This window comes from Pan troglodytes, chromosome 10 (assembly GCF_028858775.2).
Source record: "Pan troglodytes isolate AG18354 chromosome 10, NHGRI_mPanTro3-v2.0_pri, whole genome shotgun sequence".
Taxonomy (NCBI): domain Eukaryota; kingdom Metazoa; phylum Chordata; class Mammalia; order Primates; family Hominidae; genus Pan; species Pan troglodytes.
The window spans coordinates 49,891,250-49,914,646 of record NC_072408.2 but is presented as its reverse complement, the minus strand read 5'-3'; the positions used below and the strand labels follow the sequence as shown (position 1 = coordinate 49,914,646).

General features: G+C 35.3%; 1 protein-coding gene across 8 annotated transcripts in view; it reads right to left on the bottom strand.

The window, feature by feature from the left end:
- SCAF11 (SR-related CTD associated factor 11) overlaps positions 1–23,397 on the bottom strand; it is a 75,233-nt gene that overhangs the window by 13,568 nt on the left and 38,268 nt on the right. For 5 of the 8 annotated variants that reach the window (XM_001165201.6, XM_016923575.4, XM_054663352.2 and 2 more), the window contains 6 exons: positions 18,918–18,995; positions 15,736–15,836; positions 12,541–12,605; positions 1,735–1,793; positions 1,464–1,573; positions 418–519 (listed from right to left, as the gene is read on the bottom strand). In XM_001165201.6, the coding sequence (XP_001165201.5) occupies positions 418–519; positions 1,464–1,573; positions 1,735–1,793; positions 12,541–12,605; positions 15,736–15,836; positions 18,918–18,995 (515 nt within the window). Of the gene's footprint in view, positions 1–417; positions 520–1,463; positions 1,574–1,734; positions 1,794–12,540; positions 12,606–15,735; positions 15,837–18,917; positions 18,996–21,102; positions 22,536–23,397 lie in introns of those variants that run through there. The other 3 variants (XM_016923577.3, XM_016923576.3, XM_009425568.4) reach the window with 3 other exon arrangements.

Here is a 23,397-nt window from a genome sequence, read left to right as displayed (position 1 = left end):
GGTAGAGTAGGCACTTGATCAAATAGTTATTTAGAAAAACATTTTTGAGGAGAGGAATATGGTAAAAGCGTGATTCAGCTGACAGCACGCAGGTAAGACTGGAACGGGAGAAGAGTAGAGGAATGATGACAGATGTATTACTAACAATAAATCTTAATATTCAGGTTCTCTCCCTTTTAAATAAATCTAGCATATACACAGCTATACTTGTTAAACAGATAAATTAATGATTCTTTACTTTCTAAGGGGTCCTTTATATAGCAATCTTTATTGGGCATTTGAAACACCAAAGTTTAATTTGCACAAAACTTCCTTAGGAAAATAACAATTGAATAAGGTACCCTTGTACTTAAGTACTAATGCTATCTTGTTCATGTTAGCATGTAAACACCTGAGTAAATAATTTTTTATTTTTACCTTCCAATTCCAGGTAATGTATCAGGAAACCATGACAATTCCAGTTCATGTCTCTTCTGCCTAATCAATGCACTGATTTCACTGGCTTCTATAAATTCTGTACTAAAAGATAAATTTTAGACCTTCATCAGAATCTCACAATTTTAGGTTCAAAAAAACAATTAGGTCGTACAAAGAATAGCAGTCGTTTTTGTACCTGGCATTATGAATCACACTTACAAGAATGTGAGCTCTTTTCTATTTAAACACTTTCAAAATAAACTCATTCCTAAAATAAGTACAATTTTTATATTGCAAATCAGAGTTGTATTTATATTATTGTTAAAAATAACCCTTGAATTTCTATCTTAAGTGACAGAATTTTTTAAATAAAGTCAAGTCAGAGTAATATCCTCATTATTGAAAGGAAGAAATTCTAGGTGCAATAGTTTCCTACTTGAAACTAAGCCTAAGACAAAAGAAGAAAATAAAGTAGGGTAAGATGACTGCAACCAAAAATGGGTATAGTTCAGCTTTTCAAAAGCCTACTTAGACATAATTTTTTTTCTTGGTACCTTGCCAAGTTCTAAAATTAAATCACACAATCTTATTCTGTGCTGCTGGCTCAACTAACTGTACGTGATTTTAAAGCCTCAATTTAATCTTCAAATTCCATAAATATCAACTTAGTATCTACATGCCAGTCACTAGGATTCAAAGATGAATGGATCAGCTGTAAAAGGGTTCTTCTTTAGGTAACATCCCCACAAGCTAATAAAAAAGCTACTTCTCTATCATATAAACAGCTTATATAGAACAACTTATTAATGAAAACAAAGCACACTGGCATAGGCAATCACTGCACAATAGAGAAGCTCCCAAAATTAACAGGTTTTCTCTTTGCTAGAGCTAGTTTACCTTCCCCCCACCGCCAAAAAAAACTAAAGCAAAAAAACCAGGTGGGCCTTTCAGTTTTTATTGGGCCCAGAGTTTAAATTTCTAGCAAAAGTTAATAATTATTAAACATCAAGTATAAACAGCATAAATTAAAAGTAGAAAATACTAACCAATAAGCTCTATAGGTAAAGGAAGATTCTCCAGAGTGGCTAACAGAAGAAAACATATTGGAGAAAAAATTTCTGAAGCACTGATTTGTACTCCAATTTGATCTCTGAGGCTAGAAAAGTAAAAAGTAGTTAGTGAAACAGCAAATAAATAACAGGTAAATAATAGGTATACTTAAATATATTGATACACCTGAAGCACTGGTTATTTATGGACTAAATAACCCTAAAGTGTTATCATCTAAGAAAAAGATTTTTCTTGGTTTCAACAAACCTTACTTATCTTTATTGCTGCATTTTTCTTTCCTCCTGTTTCACTGTATAAAGAGTTTCCTGTACAAAGACATAAAAGGACTTGGTTACCTTGTATTAATTTTTATTTAAAAGGCTGTAAACCAGCATCGATACCAGCACATTGGCAAGGGTTGAAATACGTAGAAAAGCTGTATTTCAAATAATACACAATTTTTTACACAATTTTCCCAAATGCTGATTTCATCTTACCTTGTTAAGCTACTACTACAAGTAAAATATAAAAGGCCACAATACAGAAACTGGGTGAAGTATGTCAAACCTGCTATGTTTACAACATATGAGTTAAAATTCTAATCAACATTTTCTGCTACCTTATGCAAACTTAAACTATCTTGTAACAAAAGGTATACACAAGAAGTCAAGCTATTTAATATCAATAATACACTTAACATTTCTTTTCCAGCTATCATCTAGAAAACAGGTAGCTATCTCAAGTAGGGGCTGACTAGGTGGCCTGGGGCCATCAGCTCTTGTTAACCATAAATTACCATTTAGCCACTGGCACCCACTTCAGGTATGTTCTTTCCTTCCAATTTTATACTAAGAGGGAAAAGTAGATGTGCTGACTGAAACAGCTTTCTGTTACAACGTTGGTGGCTGCATTGCTTATGACTTGTCCACAGTGCATATGACAACTGCCTTTTAATTTTCCCCCTTGCTTGCCTCACAAAGGGCCTATTGACATTGTTCAAAATAAATCACACTAACTAGGAGGCTTGTTTCCTGCAATGCAAGATCATATGTATTTTGGTTTACTTCTGTTAGTTCAGTTGGTAATAGCCTACTTTCTACTTAATAGCATACTAATTTCCTTTTTAGTTATTATACAACAGCTGTTTGGTTTTGCACAAGTCCCTCTCAGAACTACTGTAACAAATGCAATTTCAATGCTAGTGGAAGGCGAACAGGCTGAGTTCCGGAACTTACTGCCTTACCCCTTTGAAAATCTATATCTAAAAGATGATACGCTGATTTTTAAAAATGGCTTAAGAGGCAAGAAGTAAAAATGTGTGGTAGGTACACAGATAACACTCTTAGAAATAACCATGTTCCTTCAGCTAGACATAGAATTGCTGTGCTATACCTACATAGTGTCTTTTATGCCCTAAGGATGCTGAGTTGTTTTGTTTCAGGTTGCATTCACTCAACACTTAACGAGTATGTAGTGTTTACATAGCATTCTTTCATTTGGAAACCTATCTTAGAAAGCCATCATTAGATAAAATGCTCTCTACTGAAAGAACTGTTAGTTTTCTCTGAGCAATGCTACATGTGAAAATCCAGTTCAAAAGCTGTTTCACATATTTCTGGGTAATTCTCAGGTAATTACTGAGCAGCTTCAATGGCAATCTCTGAAGTATTCGATACTGGTGAATTTGTCTAAATTGTGGTTTCCTGAAGATCGTTTCACAAATCCACCCTGCTTGTCTGTTTTTGGTGGGCAGTGATACGCCTTTCATTTAATTTTTATCAAAGTAATGCATGTACATACTTTAAGATGTCAAACAGTACTTCCAAACTTATAAAGAAAAATTATGGAAATACCCACTCTTGATTTCTGCTTCCCCGAAGCACTCATCAAATCCTTTGGCTGCTTCTTCTAACATTTACTTCTTTATTACTAAATAACACCCTTATACTACTCTATGTGTGTTTTGTTTTTGTTTTTGTTTTTTTTTTGAGACAGAATCTCGCTTTGTTGGCCAGGCTGGAGTGCAGTGCCACAATCTCGGCTGACTGCAACCTCTGCCTCCCAGGTTCAAGCAATTCTCCTGTCTTGGCCTCCTGAGCAGCTGGGACTACAGGCGCACACCACCACGCCCGGCTAATTTTGGTATTTTTAGTAGAGATGGGGTTTCACCATATTGGTGAAGCTGGTCTTGAACTCCTGACCTCAGGTGATCCACCCACTTCGGCCTCCCAAAGTGCTGGGATTACAGGCATGAGCCACCACGCCCAGCCAGCTTCAGGTATTTTCCTAGGGTTAATAATGTCTTTGTTTTCTCTTTTCCTTTTCTTCCTTATTATCCATCATTAATTTAGCTAACTACAACAAAAGTATAAATCTGAGTTTAATACACTCAAACACAACAACTCATCCATAAAGTTTGTTCCCCACTCTCCTGGCAAAACTCTTTCTTTGTCCTGGTCCAATATGAACTGGTAACTCTCAAAGCTGCTGTTCAATAGTCATTCTGGGATTGTCCTTTGTCATTATCCCAATAATCCTCTTTGTCCTGTTTAATCTTTTCCTGAGTTGGAACTCATTTTCTGAATCTCACATTGTTCTTCCATTTACTACCTCATTTAGTGAAGTATACACATACATCCTCCAGCAGAAGTGGAAAAGGGTGGGAATTCTGAGTTAGTGCACGATGGATAGTTTGATAGGTTATAGAATTGTCTAGGTTAGTAATTATTTTCCCTAGAGTTTTCAAGGCATTGCTTCACTACTCCAACTATTGTTGATGACACTCTGTAACCCCAATCCTCTATGTGGTCTGTTCTTACTCTCTCTCTTGTCATCCTCAGACTTCTAGAACTTTATGAAGTATTTGGTATGATTTTTTTTTTCATTTACTAAGTATTATATTATTTCTTCATATCTGGACACCTGTGCTCTACTATTACGGAAAAAATTTCCTTTGTATTACTTTTTTAAAAATAAATTTTTGCATTTTTCCTTCCTGAAATTTTATTATTCGATATTGAATCTCTTAAATGAATATCCTATCATCTCTTTTTTAGTCCTACTTTGAGACTTAAGAACTTATCTTCTACTCCTGTTGAATTTTTGTATTTTTGCTGTAATATTTTTAACTTCTAAAAGCTTTTTCTTAAATATTATTTTTCTTGTATCATTGATAAAATATCCCTTCTTTCAGGCTTTGAGGATATTAAGTTTTTTAAAGTTATTCCCTATTTTTCAGCATTGGGTCTGTCCCATCAGGTTGCTTTTGTCTTTGTTTTGATCTCTATTATGTTGATTTCCCTCAAACATCTGGAGATCCTTGATTGTTTGCGGGACACTAAAATATTGATTGAAAATAGTGTAGATGGGTGGTCAGAGCCTTTCAGCTAATGTGTTTCACTGTAGGGTGATCAAGCAGACATCTGGTTACTTCATTGGGAGACTCTCAAATGACATTATCTTTAAGTCTTTTCTTTTGGGCAAGTCAGTTTTCCAAAAGATGTCCCTTATTTCCTACTTTGGAAAATTATAATAATCAAGACTGCCAGTGCTTTGAAAAATGCTCTTAGGTAGAGGACTAGAAGCCTCATCATTTGACTTAATTTCCCTCTCTGTTGTTTCCTGTACCATCATTTATGCTGAAGTTTAAATCTGGTTCAAATACTCATTTTAGAGAGTAAATCTCCAGTCTTTCATTGGGTACTCCCCTTCCTCTACCCACAGCCAGGAATCTTCAGGATCTAAAAATTTTTAACCAATTCTGTTTTCTAAAACCACCCCATATCTCTGCCTTCACAGATAATGGAGGCCTCCAAACTCAACTTGCTAAGGTTTGATGGTATGTGTACTGTCTTGAGATTCTTAACTCCATTCTTCCCATGAAATGTCTATGTATCAGCTTTCTGCTAAGACAATTTACCATCCCCCTCATACTGTTTTACTTTCTATTTTGTGGACACTTATGTGCTGTCCCCCTCTCTCCAGCTTTCTTGTCTTTGTGGCTTAAACTTTGTGGCTTAAAACTCTTCTTTCCGGCCAGGCACAGTGGCTCACAACTGTAATCCCAGCACTCTGGGAGGCCGAGGTTGGCGGATCACCTGAGGTCAGGAGTTCGAGACCAGCCTGGCCAACATGGTGAAACCCCGCTCTACTAAAAATACCAAAATTAGCCGGGCATGATGGCGGGCACCTGTAATCCCAGCTACTCAGGAGGCTAAGGCAGTAGACTCACTTGAACCTGGGAGGCGGAGGTTGCAGTAAGCTGAGATTGTGTCACTGTACTCCAGCCTGGGTGACAAGAGCGAGACTGCATCTCAAAAAACAAACAAACAAACAAACAAAAAACACACTTTTCTTTCATTCCTTTATTGTCATTTTAGTAGAGATTTGGGATGAGAGGGATCACAGCATTAAACAAGTACTCAATCTGCTATAACTAGAACCTTGTTTTATTTATGTTAATTCAGCATATCCCTAAACATGTTTCATGAAACACTAATCTGAAAGGATGTTTCATGAAAACATCCTTTTCTACGATCCAAACAAGTATAATAAAGGCTCTGAGCTTAGAACCCAGTACTTGGCAGGCATCCAATTAAAGTCTGACTAATTGATTCCAAAGTTTAATAAAGACATAATTAGATGGATCTAGTATGTACTTAAAGAAGTACTACATTAAGAAATGCCTGAAAGGGAGATTCTGTCTGTAAACTATATCAATTATAAACTACTATCCCAAACCAAAGATTAATGTTCATTCCAAGAAACAAAGTGAACATAAAGGAGATTAAAAACAAAAATGTATAATTCAGTTATCTAGTATGACAGAAGAAAGAAAGTGATATTTCCTCAACAAATTTGCTAATAGGTTTGCTGTCTAACCTTTCACTATACCTCTAGTGTGGCAACATCATCTTCATTATATGAGAAAACTAGACAGTTTATATAATTTTACTAAAGTCACAGGTGTTTTAATGGTAAAAACTGTACAAAACTCAAGGGGCTTGACTTCCAGTAAAACCATCTATTAGACCTGCTGAAGTTTTAACTAATAGTATACTATATTTATAGGCTATAATAATCTCTAATCAAGATATAAGAATTCGCAACTTCACAAGCTGTATTCATTAGTTTGATTACTGTATAACAAACGACTTCAGATAGAAAGTCACACACCTATGTTTAAAGAACAGTCCCATCCTGCTTCACAAAACTTTAAGAAATTAAAGAAGTTTGGCCAGGTGCAGCGGTTCACGCCTGTAATCCCAGCACTTTGGGAGGCCGAGATGGGCAGATCATTTGAGGTCAGGAGTTTGAGACCAGCCTGACCAACATGGTGAAATTCCCCCGTCTCTACTAAAAATACAAAAGTAGCTGGGCATGGTGGCGCATGCCTGTAATCCCAGCTACTTGGGAGGCTGAGACAGAAGAATTGTTTGAACCCAGGAGGCGGAGGTTGCAGTGAGCCGAGATCGTGCCATTGCACTCTAGCCTGGGCAACAAGACCGAAACTCCATCTCAAATAAATAAATAAATAAATAAGAAAACAAGAAGCCTAAGCTAAGTAGAGTTGCTTCTAAAATCTAACCAATCAATCCTAGATAAAGAGACAGACAACAGTTTCTCAAGTAGTTCTTTTATAAAAAGAAATTTAAATTATCCTTAGGCTATATCATGGTTTCTGTTCAGTGTAACTGGGTAAATAAAGATGTATTCAATTTGCACAATCCCCCACTAACTCTACCTTCGTGACTTTGTCTCTTGGTTCCTTGCTTAGTCATCAAATGTCAACATTTAAGGATACAAGCTGTCTTTTCTGTTGCATGACAGGCTCATTTCTGCCCCTAAACTTTGCAATAATTCCAAGTTACACTTACAGGTTCTCTTAGTCTTCTAATTAGTCAGTTTGTTAATAAATACTGTCTAAGAAACCTCATAAGAAATGTGAAAATTAAAAGAAAAATTAAAAACAAAAGAAATGTCCAAATTAAAGGCAAAAACTCTTAAAGGTTCTAATCTTACAGCTATGATTTATGACCTTTAGCCTGAAGGAAAAAAAAAATCACAGTTAACTGATAAGTGGGGAGCAGACATTCTGCTATCAAAATGAAAGAGAACTAATTTTACATTAAAAATTATTTTTGAGCTCAAAAGTACATCCAAACAAGATCCATCAGAATGGCAATAATTTCAGTTACAAAGGTTGCAGACAACCATAAAGTGAGAGGCTTAATTAAGGTCGTTAACACTAACAATATCATGCTTTGGTATTATTTTGTAGTAGAAAGTGGCATTGGATATAGAGTCAGAAGACTGGATCAAATTCTGGTGGCTCCAATTATTAGCAATGTGATCTCGGACAAGACATTTAGCCTTTTAAAAAAGACTTTACAAAATGATGTTAATACATAATCTCAGAAGACAGAGTTATCTTATTAACCTCCTCTTTTGACATCTTTAGAAACTTTCTAACAGATTACTTGGCTTCCCATCCTTTTGGAATACTTTAACCAGGTTAGTTTATCTAAAACAGTTTCACCGCATTGTATCTCAATGAAAAAAACTTTTAATTGTGTCTACTTGCATAGCAATCTTCCTTTTCAGTCTTATTTCCTTTTATTTATTCTTTTGAGAAAGGGTCTTACTCTGGCGCCCACGCTGGAGTGCGGTGGCATGATCATGACTCACCTGCAGCCTCAACTTCCCCAGGCTCAGGTGATCCTCCCACCTCAGCCTCCCGAGTAGCTGGGACTACAGGTGTGTATCACCACACTTGGCTAATTTTTGTATTTTTTGTAGAGGTGGGTTTCGCCACGTTGCCTCAATCTTATTTCTGATCATCATTAGTCTTAAACATTCTGCCTGAACTCAAGAGTGAGAAAAGAAATGACAACTGGAAGAAACCATCAATTTAACTGAGGAGTCAAGCATAAATAAACATATATCGACACAAACTGTTCACCATTAAAATAACATGAAGATGAGTAGATCTTATTTGTACATGAAATGCAAATATACAATTTCTTCAGAGCATCTCTATGGTCATAGGCACCTTACTTATCGAAAAACGAATTTGCCTGTCATCTTTATTGAGGTACAATTGACAAAAATTGTATATATTTAAGGTATACTACTTAATGTTCTGATATATGTACACATTGTGAAAATAATCACCACAAACTATAAACATATGCATCACCTCACAGTTACCATTCTCCCTTTTTCTTGTAGTGAGAACACAAGATCTACTGGCTTGGCAAATTTCAAGTGTACAATATACCATTATTAATTATATCCACACTGCTGTACATCTATACATTAGGTATCCAGAATTTATTCATCTTGCATAACTGAACCTCTGAATCCCTTGACAAACATCTCCCTATTTTCCCCGCTCCCAAAAACCACCACCATTCTACTTCCAAAAGAGAATTCTTCATTATACCCTCCCAAACGTTCTCCCACCAGCCTTCCCCATTTCAGTAACTGGCAACTCCTATTTTACCAGTTCCTTAGGTCAAGACCTTGTAGTCAACCCTGACTTCCTTCTTTCTTGTAGCCTATATCCAATCCATCAATGAATCCTGTTAGCTTCATCTTTCAAGTACGATGCAGTTGACCCTTGAACAACATGTGTTTGAACTCCATGGGTCTGCTTATTCATCAATGTTTTTCAATAAAAGTTACACTGAGTGTGCTTGCCTCTCCTGCCTCCCCTTCCACCTTTTCTGCCATTGCCATCCAAGACAGCAAGACCAACCCCTTCTCTTCCTTAGCCCACTCAATGTGAAGACAAGGACAAAGACCTTTATGATGATCCACTTCTGCTCAATGAACAGTAAATGTATTTTCTCATCCTTATGATTTCTTAATTAACATTCTTTCTCCAGCTTACTTTACTGTAGGAATACTGTATATAATACATATAACATATAAAATGTGTTTATCAACTGTTTATGTTATCTGTAAGGTTTCCAGTCAACAGCAGGCTATTAGTAGTCAAGTTCTGAGGCAGTCAAAAGTAATACACTGATTTTTGACTGTGCAGGGGTACCCCTAACTCTTGTGTTTTCAAGGATCAATGGTACATGCAGAATGGAACCACTTCTCATCATCTCCACTAATATCTCCTTGGCCCAAGCCACTACAATTTGTGGCCTAGAAAAACGTCACCTAAAATAAAAAGAACAAAAAAGAAAAAAGCCACCTAAATAGTCAATTTCCACTTCTACTCTTATTCGTCTATGATTTTCTTCCCTTCACAGACAGAGTAATCCTTTTAAAATGTACCAGATCACATTACTCCTGAAAACACTCCCTAGCTCACACTGGCCCTAAATGATCTCCCCTTATGTCTTACTCTTTCTCCTCCATCTACCTAATTCAGTCATTCTAGCCACACTAACCTCCTTGCTATTCTTTGGAGACATTCCAAGAATATTCCTGTCTCAGGCTTTTACACTTGCTGTTCCCTTGCCCCAAACAAGATTCCCTGAGATATCTTCATGGCTTATCTTCTTACTTCTTGAAGGTCACTGCTCAAATATATCTTTATTCAAGAGGGTTTCCCTAACACTTTAAATAAACTGTCATCTCCACAATGTCATCACCCTTTAACCTTTTACCCAGCTTTATTCTTCTTTAAAGCATTTATTACCGCCTGTTTTATATATATTTATATTTGCGTTTGTCTACGAGAAGATCCCATTGACAAGCACTTTGTTGGTTTTGTTCACTACTATATCCCTAAGAGTCACTGTGCTCAGTATAGTTAGGTATTTGTTGAATGTATGAGTGATCTCAATTCCCTTTTGCTTCTCCGAGTATGAACATCCAATACTGAGTACGTATTGAGTATGAATCTAGAATTTAAACCTGAATAATTTTCATCAAATGTAATATCTAAATATAAGCTGCTTCATCCAATAAATAATCTATTTCAATATAGGAAGAAAAACTGACCATGTTAGACTTATCAAATTTCCCTAGTAAAAAGTAACATCACAGCAAAACTATTAATAACGAAATGGATAATCCATGAGTAAAGTGGTCCCCCCTTATTCATGGTGTCTCTTTCTGCAGTTTCAGTTACCTGTGGTCAAATGCAGCCCAAAAATATTAAGTGGAAAATTCCAGATACAAACAATTCTTAAGTTTTAAATTGTACACCATTCTGAATAATATGATGAAATCTTGTGTCACTCTACCTTCATCACAAGAAGAGTAAGAAGAGTAAGTACAATAAGAAATTTTGAGAGAGCCCACGCTCACCTAACTTTTATTACAGTATATTGTTATAATTGTTCTATATTATTATTCATTATTGTTAATCTTTCCACCACCTAATTTATAAATTAAACTTTATCATGGGTATGTACATATAGGAAAAAACAAAATATACATAGAGTTTGGTACTATCTGTAGTTTCAGGCATCTACTTGGAACATATCCCCCATGGACAAGGGGTAACTACCATACCCAGTTCCCTTCAAATCAGTCCAGGTTGGTCAGTGAAGACATTTGCTCATAATTACCTCAGCATCAGCACTCTTGTATTACCCACTCAAAGTATAATGAGTATTTCTGCCTATCCTAAACCAAACAAATGACTTCAGGCATCTTAAGTAGATACAGCATTGAGTTACAGGCCTTAGACAATGCTAACCTTCTGGCAGAAATTGTTTTTTTCCTCATTATAATTTTAAAATAGCTATCCAGTCTAATATGCCACATTCTAAACAGTAAAACAAAATCTCAAATCAGAATTAATCATAGATGCTTATAAATGAGCTTTACTATACTGAAGCATATGGAATTTAAGATTTTCCTGTGTTTCACCTTCTAAAAATGAGCCCAGGCAAGAGATAAACACTTTAAGAAAATTACAGTTGTCAGTGGTCTTAAAACTAAGACTAGCATAATTTAGTGGGCCAAATTATCTAGAGCAAATCTGTAACATCATTTAATCTTCCTCAGCAGTAAATTTTATATTGGTTCTTAGAATTGGCAAGCAAATGCTATTCATAAAAAAAGAATGCTAATCTACAGCAATGACATAGAAAAGCAAAGACTGTTTTCATATCTAAAGCTGACAAAAGAAAAATGCCTTTTTAACCACAAAAGTCCAGAGATCAAAACAACTTTTGCTTCAATTTCACTTTAACAGTAAAATTTCAAAGGCAGAACGTTTGTTAATCTGTAAGTCTAACCTGAGGGATCATATTAATTCTAATCAAAAACAAAGCCAACAAAAAACCAACAACTTGGTATTCATAGTGCATAAAAAATGAAGTTATTCACTTTTTAAAACAATAAATTAATTCTTTCACAGCTCACTAATTCACTAGTTCTAGCTGTAAGTGGAAATTCACTGTGACTTAGTCTGGAAAATAAATGCCCACCTCCTTGCTTACAAACAGATCATAGTAAGATGTTCTTTGGGACAGAATAAACAGCCTGAACCCCCAAGGAGGAGTCACAAAGAACTATGGATGTTGTCATTTTTATTCAGGCTCTGCTGCAAAGCCTTCCTGTGTATTAGAAAATCATGTACCAGACAAAAACAGAAGACAGGAATATTTAACTGCTCATGTAGATAAATATGTTAGAGGTGCTTTATTTCTAAAGTTTCAAATTAGAAGTAAGGCTAGAGGCCAAACTACAATTTCCTTCAGGAACTGTGAATTACTTTCTTGCTGTCACAGTCTTCCTTTGCTACTGCTTACAGTAACTGGCCCACAAGGTATTTAATCTCATCTCCCCCAAGGACTTCTGCACTAATGGGTGGAATAAGGCCACAGTATGAGCTGGTCAACACCAAGAAATTGTGAAACACTCTTTTCTCCCAACACACGCACACACACACCCCTTTTAAGAGGAGCAAGAAGGAAAAAAGGGGCAGAAAACAGTATAAATTGCTCCATGAAAACAAAATTTATGTAGGATTTAACACAATGTACAGAGTTCTGAGGACTATTTTCCAGCCTGAAGTGTTACTGATGAGAACTCTGACACAACCATTAAATTAAAAAACAACAAAAAAAAGGTAGAATACACAAGCAAAAAGTAACTTACTATGTATCCACTTCAAGTCACAAACTTTTGCACTTAATAGATCTTCTCTTACGATGGCTTTTCTTCTGTAAACATCAATAAAGACAGGAAAGAATTAAGAAAAAAACTGTTATTTTGCTCACTTATTTTCAACTTATTCTCCTCCATCAAAATGAAATCTATCATGCACTGATTTTGGTAACTATGCTGAAATCTGGTAAATGGTTTAAGGATATTCTCAAAGACTCCTATGAGATATTAGAATGTCAAGTTAGGTTTTAATATCTATTGAGTTGTATTATCTCAGTCTTTTTTTTTTTTTTTTTTTTTGAGACAGGATTTTGCTGACACCCAGGCTGGACTGTTGTGGTGCAATCACGGCTCACTGCAGTCTTGACCTCCTGGGCAGAAGCAATCCTCCCAGCTCAGCCTACTGAGTAGCTGGGACTACAGGCATGCACCACCTTGTCAGGTTAATTTTTTCTATTTTTGCAGAGAGTTTCCCTTTGCTCCTGAGGCTGTTCTTGAACTCCTGGGCTCAAGTGATCCTCCCGCCTTGGCCTCCCTAAGTGCTGGAATTACAGGTGTAAGCTACCATGCCTGGCTAATATATTTTTTATTCTTATTCTTCTTATTATTTTTTTTACTAGACACGAGGTCTCACTATGTTGCCCAGGCTGGTCTCAAACCCCGGATCTCAAGCGATTCTCCCCCTCAGCCTCCCAAAGTGCTGGGATTACAGGCATGAGCCACCACGTCTGGCCTCATCTCAGTCTTTGAACAACAATCTTACTGGCTGATCATGACTGACTGGCTATTGAGCCACGCAGACTAGAGGTAAGCAGATATTGTCTTTTTTAAAAGGACCATTAGGAAATTCTAGCAAAGAAAGCATGATTAGTTTCACTCCTCACTCAGTTACCATTCTCTACAATGACTTAAAATGGAGGTTCATTACCAAGAAACAAAATACCACTGCAATGCCTTCTTTGGAACTGGTAAAAAGTATCAGAAACAGAGAGGTCCCAGGGTTTTATTGCTTTGGAAGGGAGAGGCAAAATTGAATGAAGTTTGTCTGTGTGTTGGAAGACCAAGTATCCAGTAAATAGAAGACTGAATGACAGGACTACTAAAAACATCCAAGACTCCAAAAAGAGTATAATGTAAATATCCAACAGCTGACAGAGATTTTCCACCTTGGGAAAAATAGTTAAGCTATGCCTTGGTCGGCAAAGGCAAATTATTAATTTTGCAGCTGTTATTTCCTTATGACAAATCTCAGAAAAAGCAGTTAAATATGGGGACGACTTTTGCTGTGTTAGACTCAAATAAGAGCTGTGAGCCTTATAGGTAATTCTGTGATGACCACTACACCCTTGGCAAGAGCCAAGAGAATTGGGTAATTTTGAGGGAGAAAAAAAAAATGCATATCTATGATACTGTCACAGCCAGTGATATGATTTGTATCAAGAATTAAAAGTATTTCTACCAAAAGGTTATTTCTTCACTATGCCTGGGAAAAGTGTACTACTATCTACTATGTAAATACAAATGCAAGAACCAAAGCTGATAAGTATTTTTCAGAAATAATTATAAAATTTGGTCTAATGCAGTTACTAACTTTGGGGCTCATGGGTAGGCTCTTGGAGTGGGTATTCCATGAATACCTTGAAATCATATACAAAGTTTTATGTCTGTAAACGTGTATTTTTCTAGCAGAAGGGATCTGAATCATTCTTCACATTCTTAAAGAATGCCATAACTACCCAAAAGTTAACATCTAAGGAGCTTACAGTGTTATAAATTAGTGATAGGTTGAATTAACCTCAGTGACTACTGCCAACTGTTTTAGGAACTAAATAAACTTACTCTTTTAAGAAATTAGTATTCTGATGAAAAGTACTAATGAATCATAGATTTAATTATGAATCTGACAACATATTGACTTAAAAATTCAACTCTTGGACAGCTCTAAATACATTTCAGATCAAAATGAGCTTAAGTTTCAAATGTATTAGAACAAGTTATTTAAGCATTACTTAATTTCCAGTGTACTACTCATATTCAATTTACCTCAAAAATGTGTTAAACACCTACTAAACTCAAGTATTAAACACCGCATTTCTAGGCATTTATGTTAAAATAGGCAATGGTTTTAACAGCAACTAAAAAAAAGAAACCTGTATATTTAAAAAAAATGTTTTAACATAAACACTTGTTATAGTAGACAGCAAGTGCCTGCTGCAACACAGGAAAGCAGTACGTGAAGGTTAATAAACAGTTTAAATTATAACTGATGAAGAATGTTGTGCTATACTATTAGGTATTCTGTACTTTTTGTCCATAAATAACTTGATCAGTGCTATTCACAGTGTGGTATGAGCACCAATGCTTATCTATTAGGTGTTTAATATTGGTATGTGATTAAGTACAAAAATGAGGGTAAGCATTCAGAATTTTGGTTTGTTTTTGAGACAGAGTCTTGCTCTGTTGCTCAGGCTGGAATGCACTGGTGTGATCATAGCTCACTGCAGCCTCAGATTCCTGGGTTCAAGATATCTCCCTGCCTCAACTTCCTGAGTAGCTGGAACTGCAGCCATGTGTCACCATGCCCGGCTAATCTGTAAATTTTTAGTAGAGACAGGGTCTCATTATGTTGCCTAGGCTGGTCTTGAACTCCTGAGCTCAAGTGATCCTCCCACCTTAGTCTCCCAAAGTGCTAGCCTTACAGGTGTGTGAGCCACCACACCTGGCCAGCATTCAGAAATTTTACATTGCTGAACATTTTATTTTACAAAAGGTTTGGTCTAAAACAGATTCAGAAATAAAACTGAAAAGAACGAATTCTTTTAATTCTTTTTATTTTGTGTTATTTTTTAGTAGAGACAGAGGAGGGGAGGACGGTCCTCACTATGTTCCCCAGGCTGGTACCAAACTCCTGGTCTCATGTGATCCTCTCACCTTAGCCTCCCAAAGCACTGGGATTATAGGAGTGAGCCACCATGCCCAGCCAGAACCAATTCTTCACCAAAAACAGAGTAGAGCTCAAATCAGATTCTCAGATTTCAGCTAGTCCCTCCTTAAATTATCAAGTGTATGCTTCTGAATAAGTGATTAAATACATTTAAACCCCACTTCATTTTTTTAATACCTTTTTTGTACTAGTTAACTTCTGTTCCACTCATTTGCATTCCACTTCTAAAGTTAATCACTAACCTTATACAGCTTTTAGAGTTTTCATGACAGGAGACCTGTTTCTCAAATGAGTTTTCATTTTTCTTGTCTTTTGTTTCTCTCAGCTGTTTTTTTACTTGAACCTATGAGAAAAGCAAAATCAATTTAGAGCAACAATCCAGCCTTACAAATAACTTTTTAAATTCTTCCTTGAAATGATTAAAATTACAGAAACAAAACTGTCCAATTAAAAAGTGTAGTCCAAATACATATGCTTATTCATTCAAGCATGCTAAACCATAAGCTTAGTAAGTGTGCTTAGGTCTGGAGAAACAAAATAGTGACAGCTAAGCATAAACAGATTAAGTGCTTATAACAGAGATATGAACACAGATTTGTATATACATATAGGACTCAGAAATTAACTGAGGATGTCACAGAAGACTTTAATGAGTAGATGATGTATGAGTTGGTCTTAAAGGATAGTTAGGAATTGGTCTAAGAAAAAAATATTCTAGGTGGAGGAAAGAACAGAGTTGTAAGGAACAGTGAGAAGCCAATGTAGACAGGTAAAAACAGAGTAGCTAGATGTGAAATTGGTGAAATGTGTTAGGACTCGACTGTAAAGGTTCTTGAATAAGAAAATCTACAGGCATCAGAGAGTAAGCGGACTTTTTAAAGCAAGTGAATGCTATGATCAAATTTGTTTTTAGGAAGATAACTTTGGTGTGATATGGGGAATCAACCAGTTAAGGAGAGAATATAAAAACCAGGAAATCAAAAAGAAAGCTCTTAAGATAGACTAGATCTATGCTGTCCAAGACAACAGTCACTAGCCACATATGGCTACTCAGTGCTTGGAATGTGGCTCGTCTAAATTGGAATGTGCCGCAAGTATAAAATAGACATAAGATTTCAAAGACTTAGTATAATTTTTTAAAAGAATGTAAAATCTCTCAATAATAATTTTAAAATATTACACATTGAGCTAATACATTAGATATATTGGATTAAAAATAAATCATTCAATTTATTTCATTTTTTATTATTTTAGGATGCTTACTTAAAATTTTAGTTATTTAGTGGCTTATAGTATACTTCTATCAGACAGCACTAGTTAGATGAAAGAATAGGGGTCTACAAAGAGGGAACAATGGAGGGATACAGAAGAAACATATTTAAGACATTGAGCAGAAAAAAACAGACGAGGGAGAGAAAACTGGAAAAGTCCCAGATATTTCTGATCTTGGTGACTAGGGCTGTGATTCCATTAACAACTGGGGCTGGGGAAAGGGGTAGGGAATGTGATTAATTTGGAGTTTGTTAATGTCAGATTTTGTTGGTATTCCAGATAGAGATGCACAAGTGGTTGTAAATACATGTCTGGCTCTCAGTAAAGAAGTCTAGGACAGTGACAGAATTTTAGAAGCATCCAAATATAGGTAGTACTTAAAGCTACTGAAGTATAATAGCTGAGAAGACTTAGAAAGAAAGTATACTGAAAGAATTTAAATGAAGATCCTATGAGTCCTAATGATTAAGAAAAGGAACAGGAGGGTAGGGATATGACAAAGAAGATTGTGAAAGGACAGAGAAGTAAAACAATCATACATACATACATACATACATACTCACAAGAGAAGGATGTTTTAGAAGCTGAAGGAAGTAGAGGGTAGTCAGCAGCACTACACGCAGAAAACAAACCATGGAATGTGGAAGTCTGAGCCTGGACCTTGGGTGAGGGTAGTGTTTGTAAAATAAGATAATAGAGGTAAATGTTCTATGGGAACTGAAAAGTGAGTAAGAATTGAGAAGAGGTAGTTGTAGAATTCAAGAAGTTCAATTGCAAAGGGAAAAAGATAATGAAGTGAAGATTCGAAAGAAGTAAAGGTCTAGGGAAGGCACTTAAGAGAATGTGGAAGATATCTCATGTGCCAAGAAATACCTTTTAAGTTAAACAAAAATTAAACTAGCACTGTACCAAACTTTTAAGTAAAATACAAACTCTATCAAATAAACAAAATTTTATTCTAAGCAAGAAAACATAATTTCGCAGAAAAAATATATTTGGAATCTACTTTACACTAATGAATCTTTTGCAATGTAATTATACATAGAAACAGCGTTTGGAAAAATGGAGAATATGTCTTCAGGAAAAGCCACACTTACTATATTACACTTCTATAATGTTTTATCTTTTTTCTGAGATATAAACTAATTTGCATTGATGGCAAAGTTATACAATTACAACAAGCAAACCGTTTATTTGAATTGCAGTCCTGTTTGTACCTTGCATCAAGATTCATCTGGTAAAAATATATCAAAACAAATTATAAAAACCTACACTGAGAAAGACAAATAATTAAATAGTTGTACATTGCTTCCATCCCCTTTTCTACTTACATAGACACTAACCAAGTGGACAAAGACTAACAGTGCTACCTAAAAACCGTTTGTTTCTCCTATTAACGGCATCACTTATGTTTATATTGAATACTCTCATTTTTAGCTATTTTTCATTCATGATTTGGTAGTGATACATCAAGAAATCTTTCTCATATACTTAACTACTACTCTTCTCCTTTTCTCTTTTCTTCTTACTCAACTCAGACATGTTTTTTTGTTTTTTCAGGTAAGCAAAAATTAACATAAATACAAATCATAATCATGGCTCACAACAGTAAGTAACATTAATGAGGTAAGCAGAATTTAATTTTATTGGCTAATTTCAAAATTATTATGTTTTTCAGGAAAACACAGTTTTCAGTTATTTTGGACTTAAGGTTTTGTGGGAGTTGGTCTTTGAATCTAATACTTCATTTCAAACATTTTTTCAATGGAAAACATGTATTCAAAGTGCTATCCAATTAAATTGTTTGAAATATGGGAAGAAGTCCTCGCATTCAAGATATTCTAAAATGTTAAGTATTTTATAATTAAGCCTTAGTACGAAACATCCTTCAGATTATCAGAGATCTAATACATTTTGTGGTATATTACAAGGTGATTATTATGGATATGCCCTCTTTAGGGGGCAAATGAATAAAAGGTTCAGAATTTAAGTATATTAGTTGAAAGGTATAAATTTATCATGCTAAGGAGGATTAAAATAACATATTAAACCTTAAGTTGAACAATTTTCAAATATACACAAACTGGAAATCAAAGTCAAACAGCTTCAATTAATTTTTACATAATTCATGTTGCAGAATAAAAAGACTTACCTTAACATAACCTTCCAATGCACTGAATTTAAACACTGCCTGAAAAGGTTTACGGTCAATAGGACATGAAGCCAGTGTCTGAAAAGTGATTAACAAATTATATCTTTAGAAATGTTTCTTTAGATCAAAATTATAAATACAATTATAAATTTTCCATAATAAAATTATTTTTATCTCTATCTTCGAAAGAAAAAAACATTTTTATACCTTAAATTTGTTTCATTCATTCAAACATTTACTGAATACCTCCTGTATGCTAGATAGTTGGAATACAATGATGAATGAGACAGAATCTGTTATTAAAATCCCATTAAGATATGCTGCCCAGTTGAGAACTACTAGTATAGTGAAAGATGAGTTGGGCTGACAGCAGTAGTTCTGTGATGTAAAGCTGGCTGTTACGCTAAACTTGGGCCACTCCAAATGGCTCCGAAAGGTCCCTCACAAATTTTAATATTCTATGACTTAATATTTTCCCCCCAAATTAGTTACATTAAATAGGCAGTTGTGCCAGCAATAAAAACATTTGAAAGATATGAAGAAAATGAAGTACTCCTCCACCCCTCCCCTCAGCCACCTAGATGGCCACTCCAGAGGCAGTTTCTTACATAACCTTTTGTGGATATCCACTGCATATGCATATATGTGTATCTTTTTAATATATAAACTTAAGATTGATTCATATTAGTAATTCAGAGCTGCCTTATCCTTAACAGCATAATATGAATAAGAGTTTTTTAGTTTACATTTCCTTTTATAGGAGTAAGGTTGAGCACACTTTCCTATTTTTAAGGACTATCCAAAGTTCCTTTTCTTTAAGCTGCCTATTCAAGTTCTTTGCTTAGGTTTTTATTAAGTTGCTACTCTTTTTCAAATTGAGTTATAGGTGCTCTTTATTTATTAAGGAAATTGGTCCTTAAGTGATACTATGATTATAAGTCAACATTATTATCTTGCTTTATTTCCTGTCCTTTTAAAATTCCTGTGCATCAACTCTAAGAGTTTCTCTGATAAAACTACTGAATATTTGTGTAAGAATAGGTTTACATTATTTAAAGAATTTAAGATGAAATGTATTTTCTATTAGGGTAGGAGGGAAAACTCTGCAAAGAGCATACCAAAAGGTGATATTATTAATACCTATGTTTACAAAAATAAAACAGAATTTTAACAATCTAATAGCAATAGTCTCAAAGAGCAAAGATAGTAATGGAAACTAGATATATTATTCCTATGTAAAAAATGTGATCTTTGCCTTTCTGGGTTTTACCACATATCAAGACATGCTTATACAAGTAAAAGTAGAGCAGATTGTGTATGGTCCTTGATCATTTAACACATTTTCACAAAGCTCACAAGTCACTTTGGGAGCAGCCAAAATATGGGCTGAGTTACTATTTTCTTTCTAAGTGGGCTTCAATGGGAAAAAAGCTTTACCACATCTGAATTAGGAAATGTGACCTTACTATATTAAATTGGTTCAGACTGGAAGAAGCCAGTTCAGCCTACTTTTAAGTACTATGGATTTAGGAGGCTATTACTTTCCCTATAGAAAACTTGACCTTAAGAAAGTTTGCTTCAGCAACAAAGAAGTTCATATATTTTTTAATAATGCATTGTCTAGTTCGAAGAACTTAACATCATAACTATTGTTGTTTATCCCAGTGGCATACCCTGTATGAAATTTCTTAAGAGATTATATTAATGCTACATTTATGGTTTTCAAAAATATTTAAAAGTTGAAATCTGGCTGAGCATGGTGGTGCATGCCTGTAATGCCAACACTTTGAGAGGCCAAGGCAGGAGGATCCCTTGAGCCTAGGAGTTCGAGGCTGTAGTAAGCCATGATCACACCACTGTACTGCAGCCTAGGCAACAGAGTGAGAGCCCATCTCTGAAACATAGATAAATAAAATTAAAAGTGAAATATTTCTAGTGCTTCCTATTTTTACAAAAGCTTCAAAATATGTTTTTTATTCCTATTTTAAAGGTAAATTTAGAGAAACATTAATAAAAAGGTTATGTGGTAATAAATGAAAATTTGTTCTTTTTTTGTAAAAACTAAGATATATAGAGGCCATGAATTTACTGTACTACTTTCGTATCTTTTTAATAAACTTGAGCAAGTTACAGTCTCTCTGTGCCTCAGTAACCTTATTTGTGAAAATGAGAAAAAATAACTTACCTCTAAGGTTTTTATGGGAATAAATAATTCCTAGAAGAAAGTGTGGCATATACTAAATATTATGTAAGGTCTTGTAATCAACTAGTTTTAGTAACAAAAAAACTTGGTTAATTAACAAAAGACAACCACAATATGATACATATACAAGTGAGAGACATGAGTTCTTAACAATTTTTATTGGAATTTGCAAAGTTTATGACGTAGATGGAAATCCAAGTACTTCATTATTTTAGCTATTTTGATTTGTGACACTAAGATCCAAAGAAAGTCACGTGTTCAAGAAATTTGTATCAGATGCATCAAATCTTTCAAAGACTCTCAAATCATACAATCTCATTTTTTGTTTATTAAATTTCCTCTACTGACATCAGCTAAATTGCATTTTTTCCTTTACAATTTTTTCTTTATTTTTTTTATTTTTTGAGACAGGGTCTTGCTCTGCCCCCAGGCTGGAGTGCAGTGGCGCTATCATGGGTCACTGCAGCCTTTGCCTCCCAGACTGAGATCAGATGATCCTCCCATGTCAGCCTCCTGAGTAGCTGGGACTACAGGTGCATGCCACCATACCCAGCTAATTTTTGTATTTTTCATAGAGATGGGGTTTTACCATGTTGCCCAGGGTGGTCTTGGACTCCTGGGCTTAAGCGATCAACCTGCCTTGGAGGGGTTAATGGCGTGAGCTGCTGTGCCTAGCCTTCCTTTACAATTTCGAATTATGACAGTTTTAATCTAAGCTGTTACTTTTTTTTTTTTTTTTAACACAGGGTTTCACTCTGTCGCCCACGCTGGAGTGCAGTCACCTGATCACAGCTTACTGCAGGCTTGAACTCCTGGGGCTCAAGCAATTCTTCCACTTTACCCTCCCAAGTAGCTGGGACTACATGCATGTATCACCGTGCCTAGCTTTTTTTTTTTTTTTTTAACTTTTTCATAGAGACAGGGTCTCACTATGTTGCTCAGGCTCATCTTGAACTCCTGTGCTCAAACGATCCTCCTACCTCAGCCTCCCAAAGTGTTGGGATTACAGGAGGAGCCATCACACCTGCTCTGAGCCATTCCATTTGATCCGTTTCAAAAAACAGTTCTGAGTAAGATTTCCCCCCCTTTTTTTTCCTTAAGCATAATTGTCTTAGGTTTGCCTAAAGTTTCATTTTAAGAAAAGGCTCCACTGGTATTACAAAAACACAAAGGAAAAACAAGAAAAAAAAGTAGTAGTAATAGGAAAACTACTGCCATATATCATCACAATCTATATAAAATGTAATTTCCTAAAGATAATTTAGTTAACACCAAAAAATAAGCTAATTTTCTTTGACACAGACTCAGCCATCATAATTTTTTTTTAAACAGGGTCTCACCCTCTTCCCAGGCTGTAGTGCAGCGGCATCACGGCTCACTGCAACCTCAACCTCCTAGGTTCAAGCAATGGCCTCACCTCAGTTTCCCAAGTAGTTGGGACTACAGGCACGCACCACCATGCCCAGCTAATTTTTTGTATTTTTTGTAGAGATCGGGTTTTGCCATGTTGCCCAGGCTGGTCTCGAACTCCTGAGCTCAAAGCGATTGGCCCACCTCGGCCTCCCAAAGTGTTGGGATTACAAGCGTGAGCCACCACACCCGGCCCAGACTGGCCTAATTTTAAGGAACTCCCAAGGATGCCTCACTCTTATATCCAGCAGATATCCATCCAGAAAGGTCTCAAAGATGTTTTTAGTTTTCAGAGTAAAATTTACAATTAAATTTCCAAGTTGTGAGGTTTTAAAAGTTCACATTTTAAACTAATGTAAAGAAATTTTAACTAATACTTACTCTATTTTTAAGTTATTTTAATTTTGAAGAAAATTATCTCAAATTTTGTTGCCTTAAATACAATAAAAATATCCTTCAATTATTTACCATTTTGATTCCTTATATACAACAAAATATCCTTCAATGACTCACTTGTTTGAATTACTGACTTTCATTTCAATAATTTTTAAAGTATCTAATTCAGTTTCATAACCAAGTAGTCTAATAACATCATTGGCTTTGATACAGCTACAAAATTAATGGAATTTGCTCACTGCTTTACAGTGTAATGTGTATTATATGTTTTACTGTGAATGCTCTGTACTAAGGTTGTATCAGTTAAGAAGGCAATTTTGATAGAAAAAAATAATCTTCCTAATGATTTCAGTAAAACACACCCTACTATTCTGAAGCATTATAAATTCTCAGCTCAGACAAACCCACATTTAAATGTAAGAACAAGAAACCTTCCTTATTTGGGAATTCAGGATCCTCAATTTCTAATTC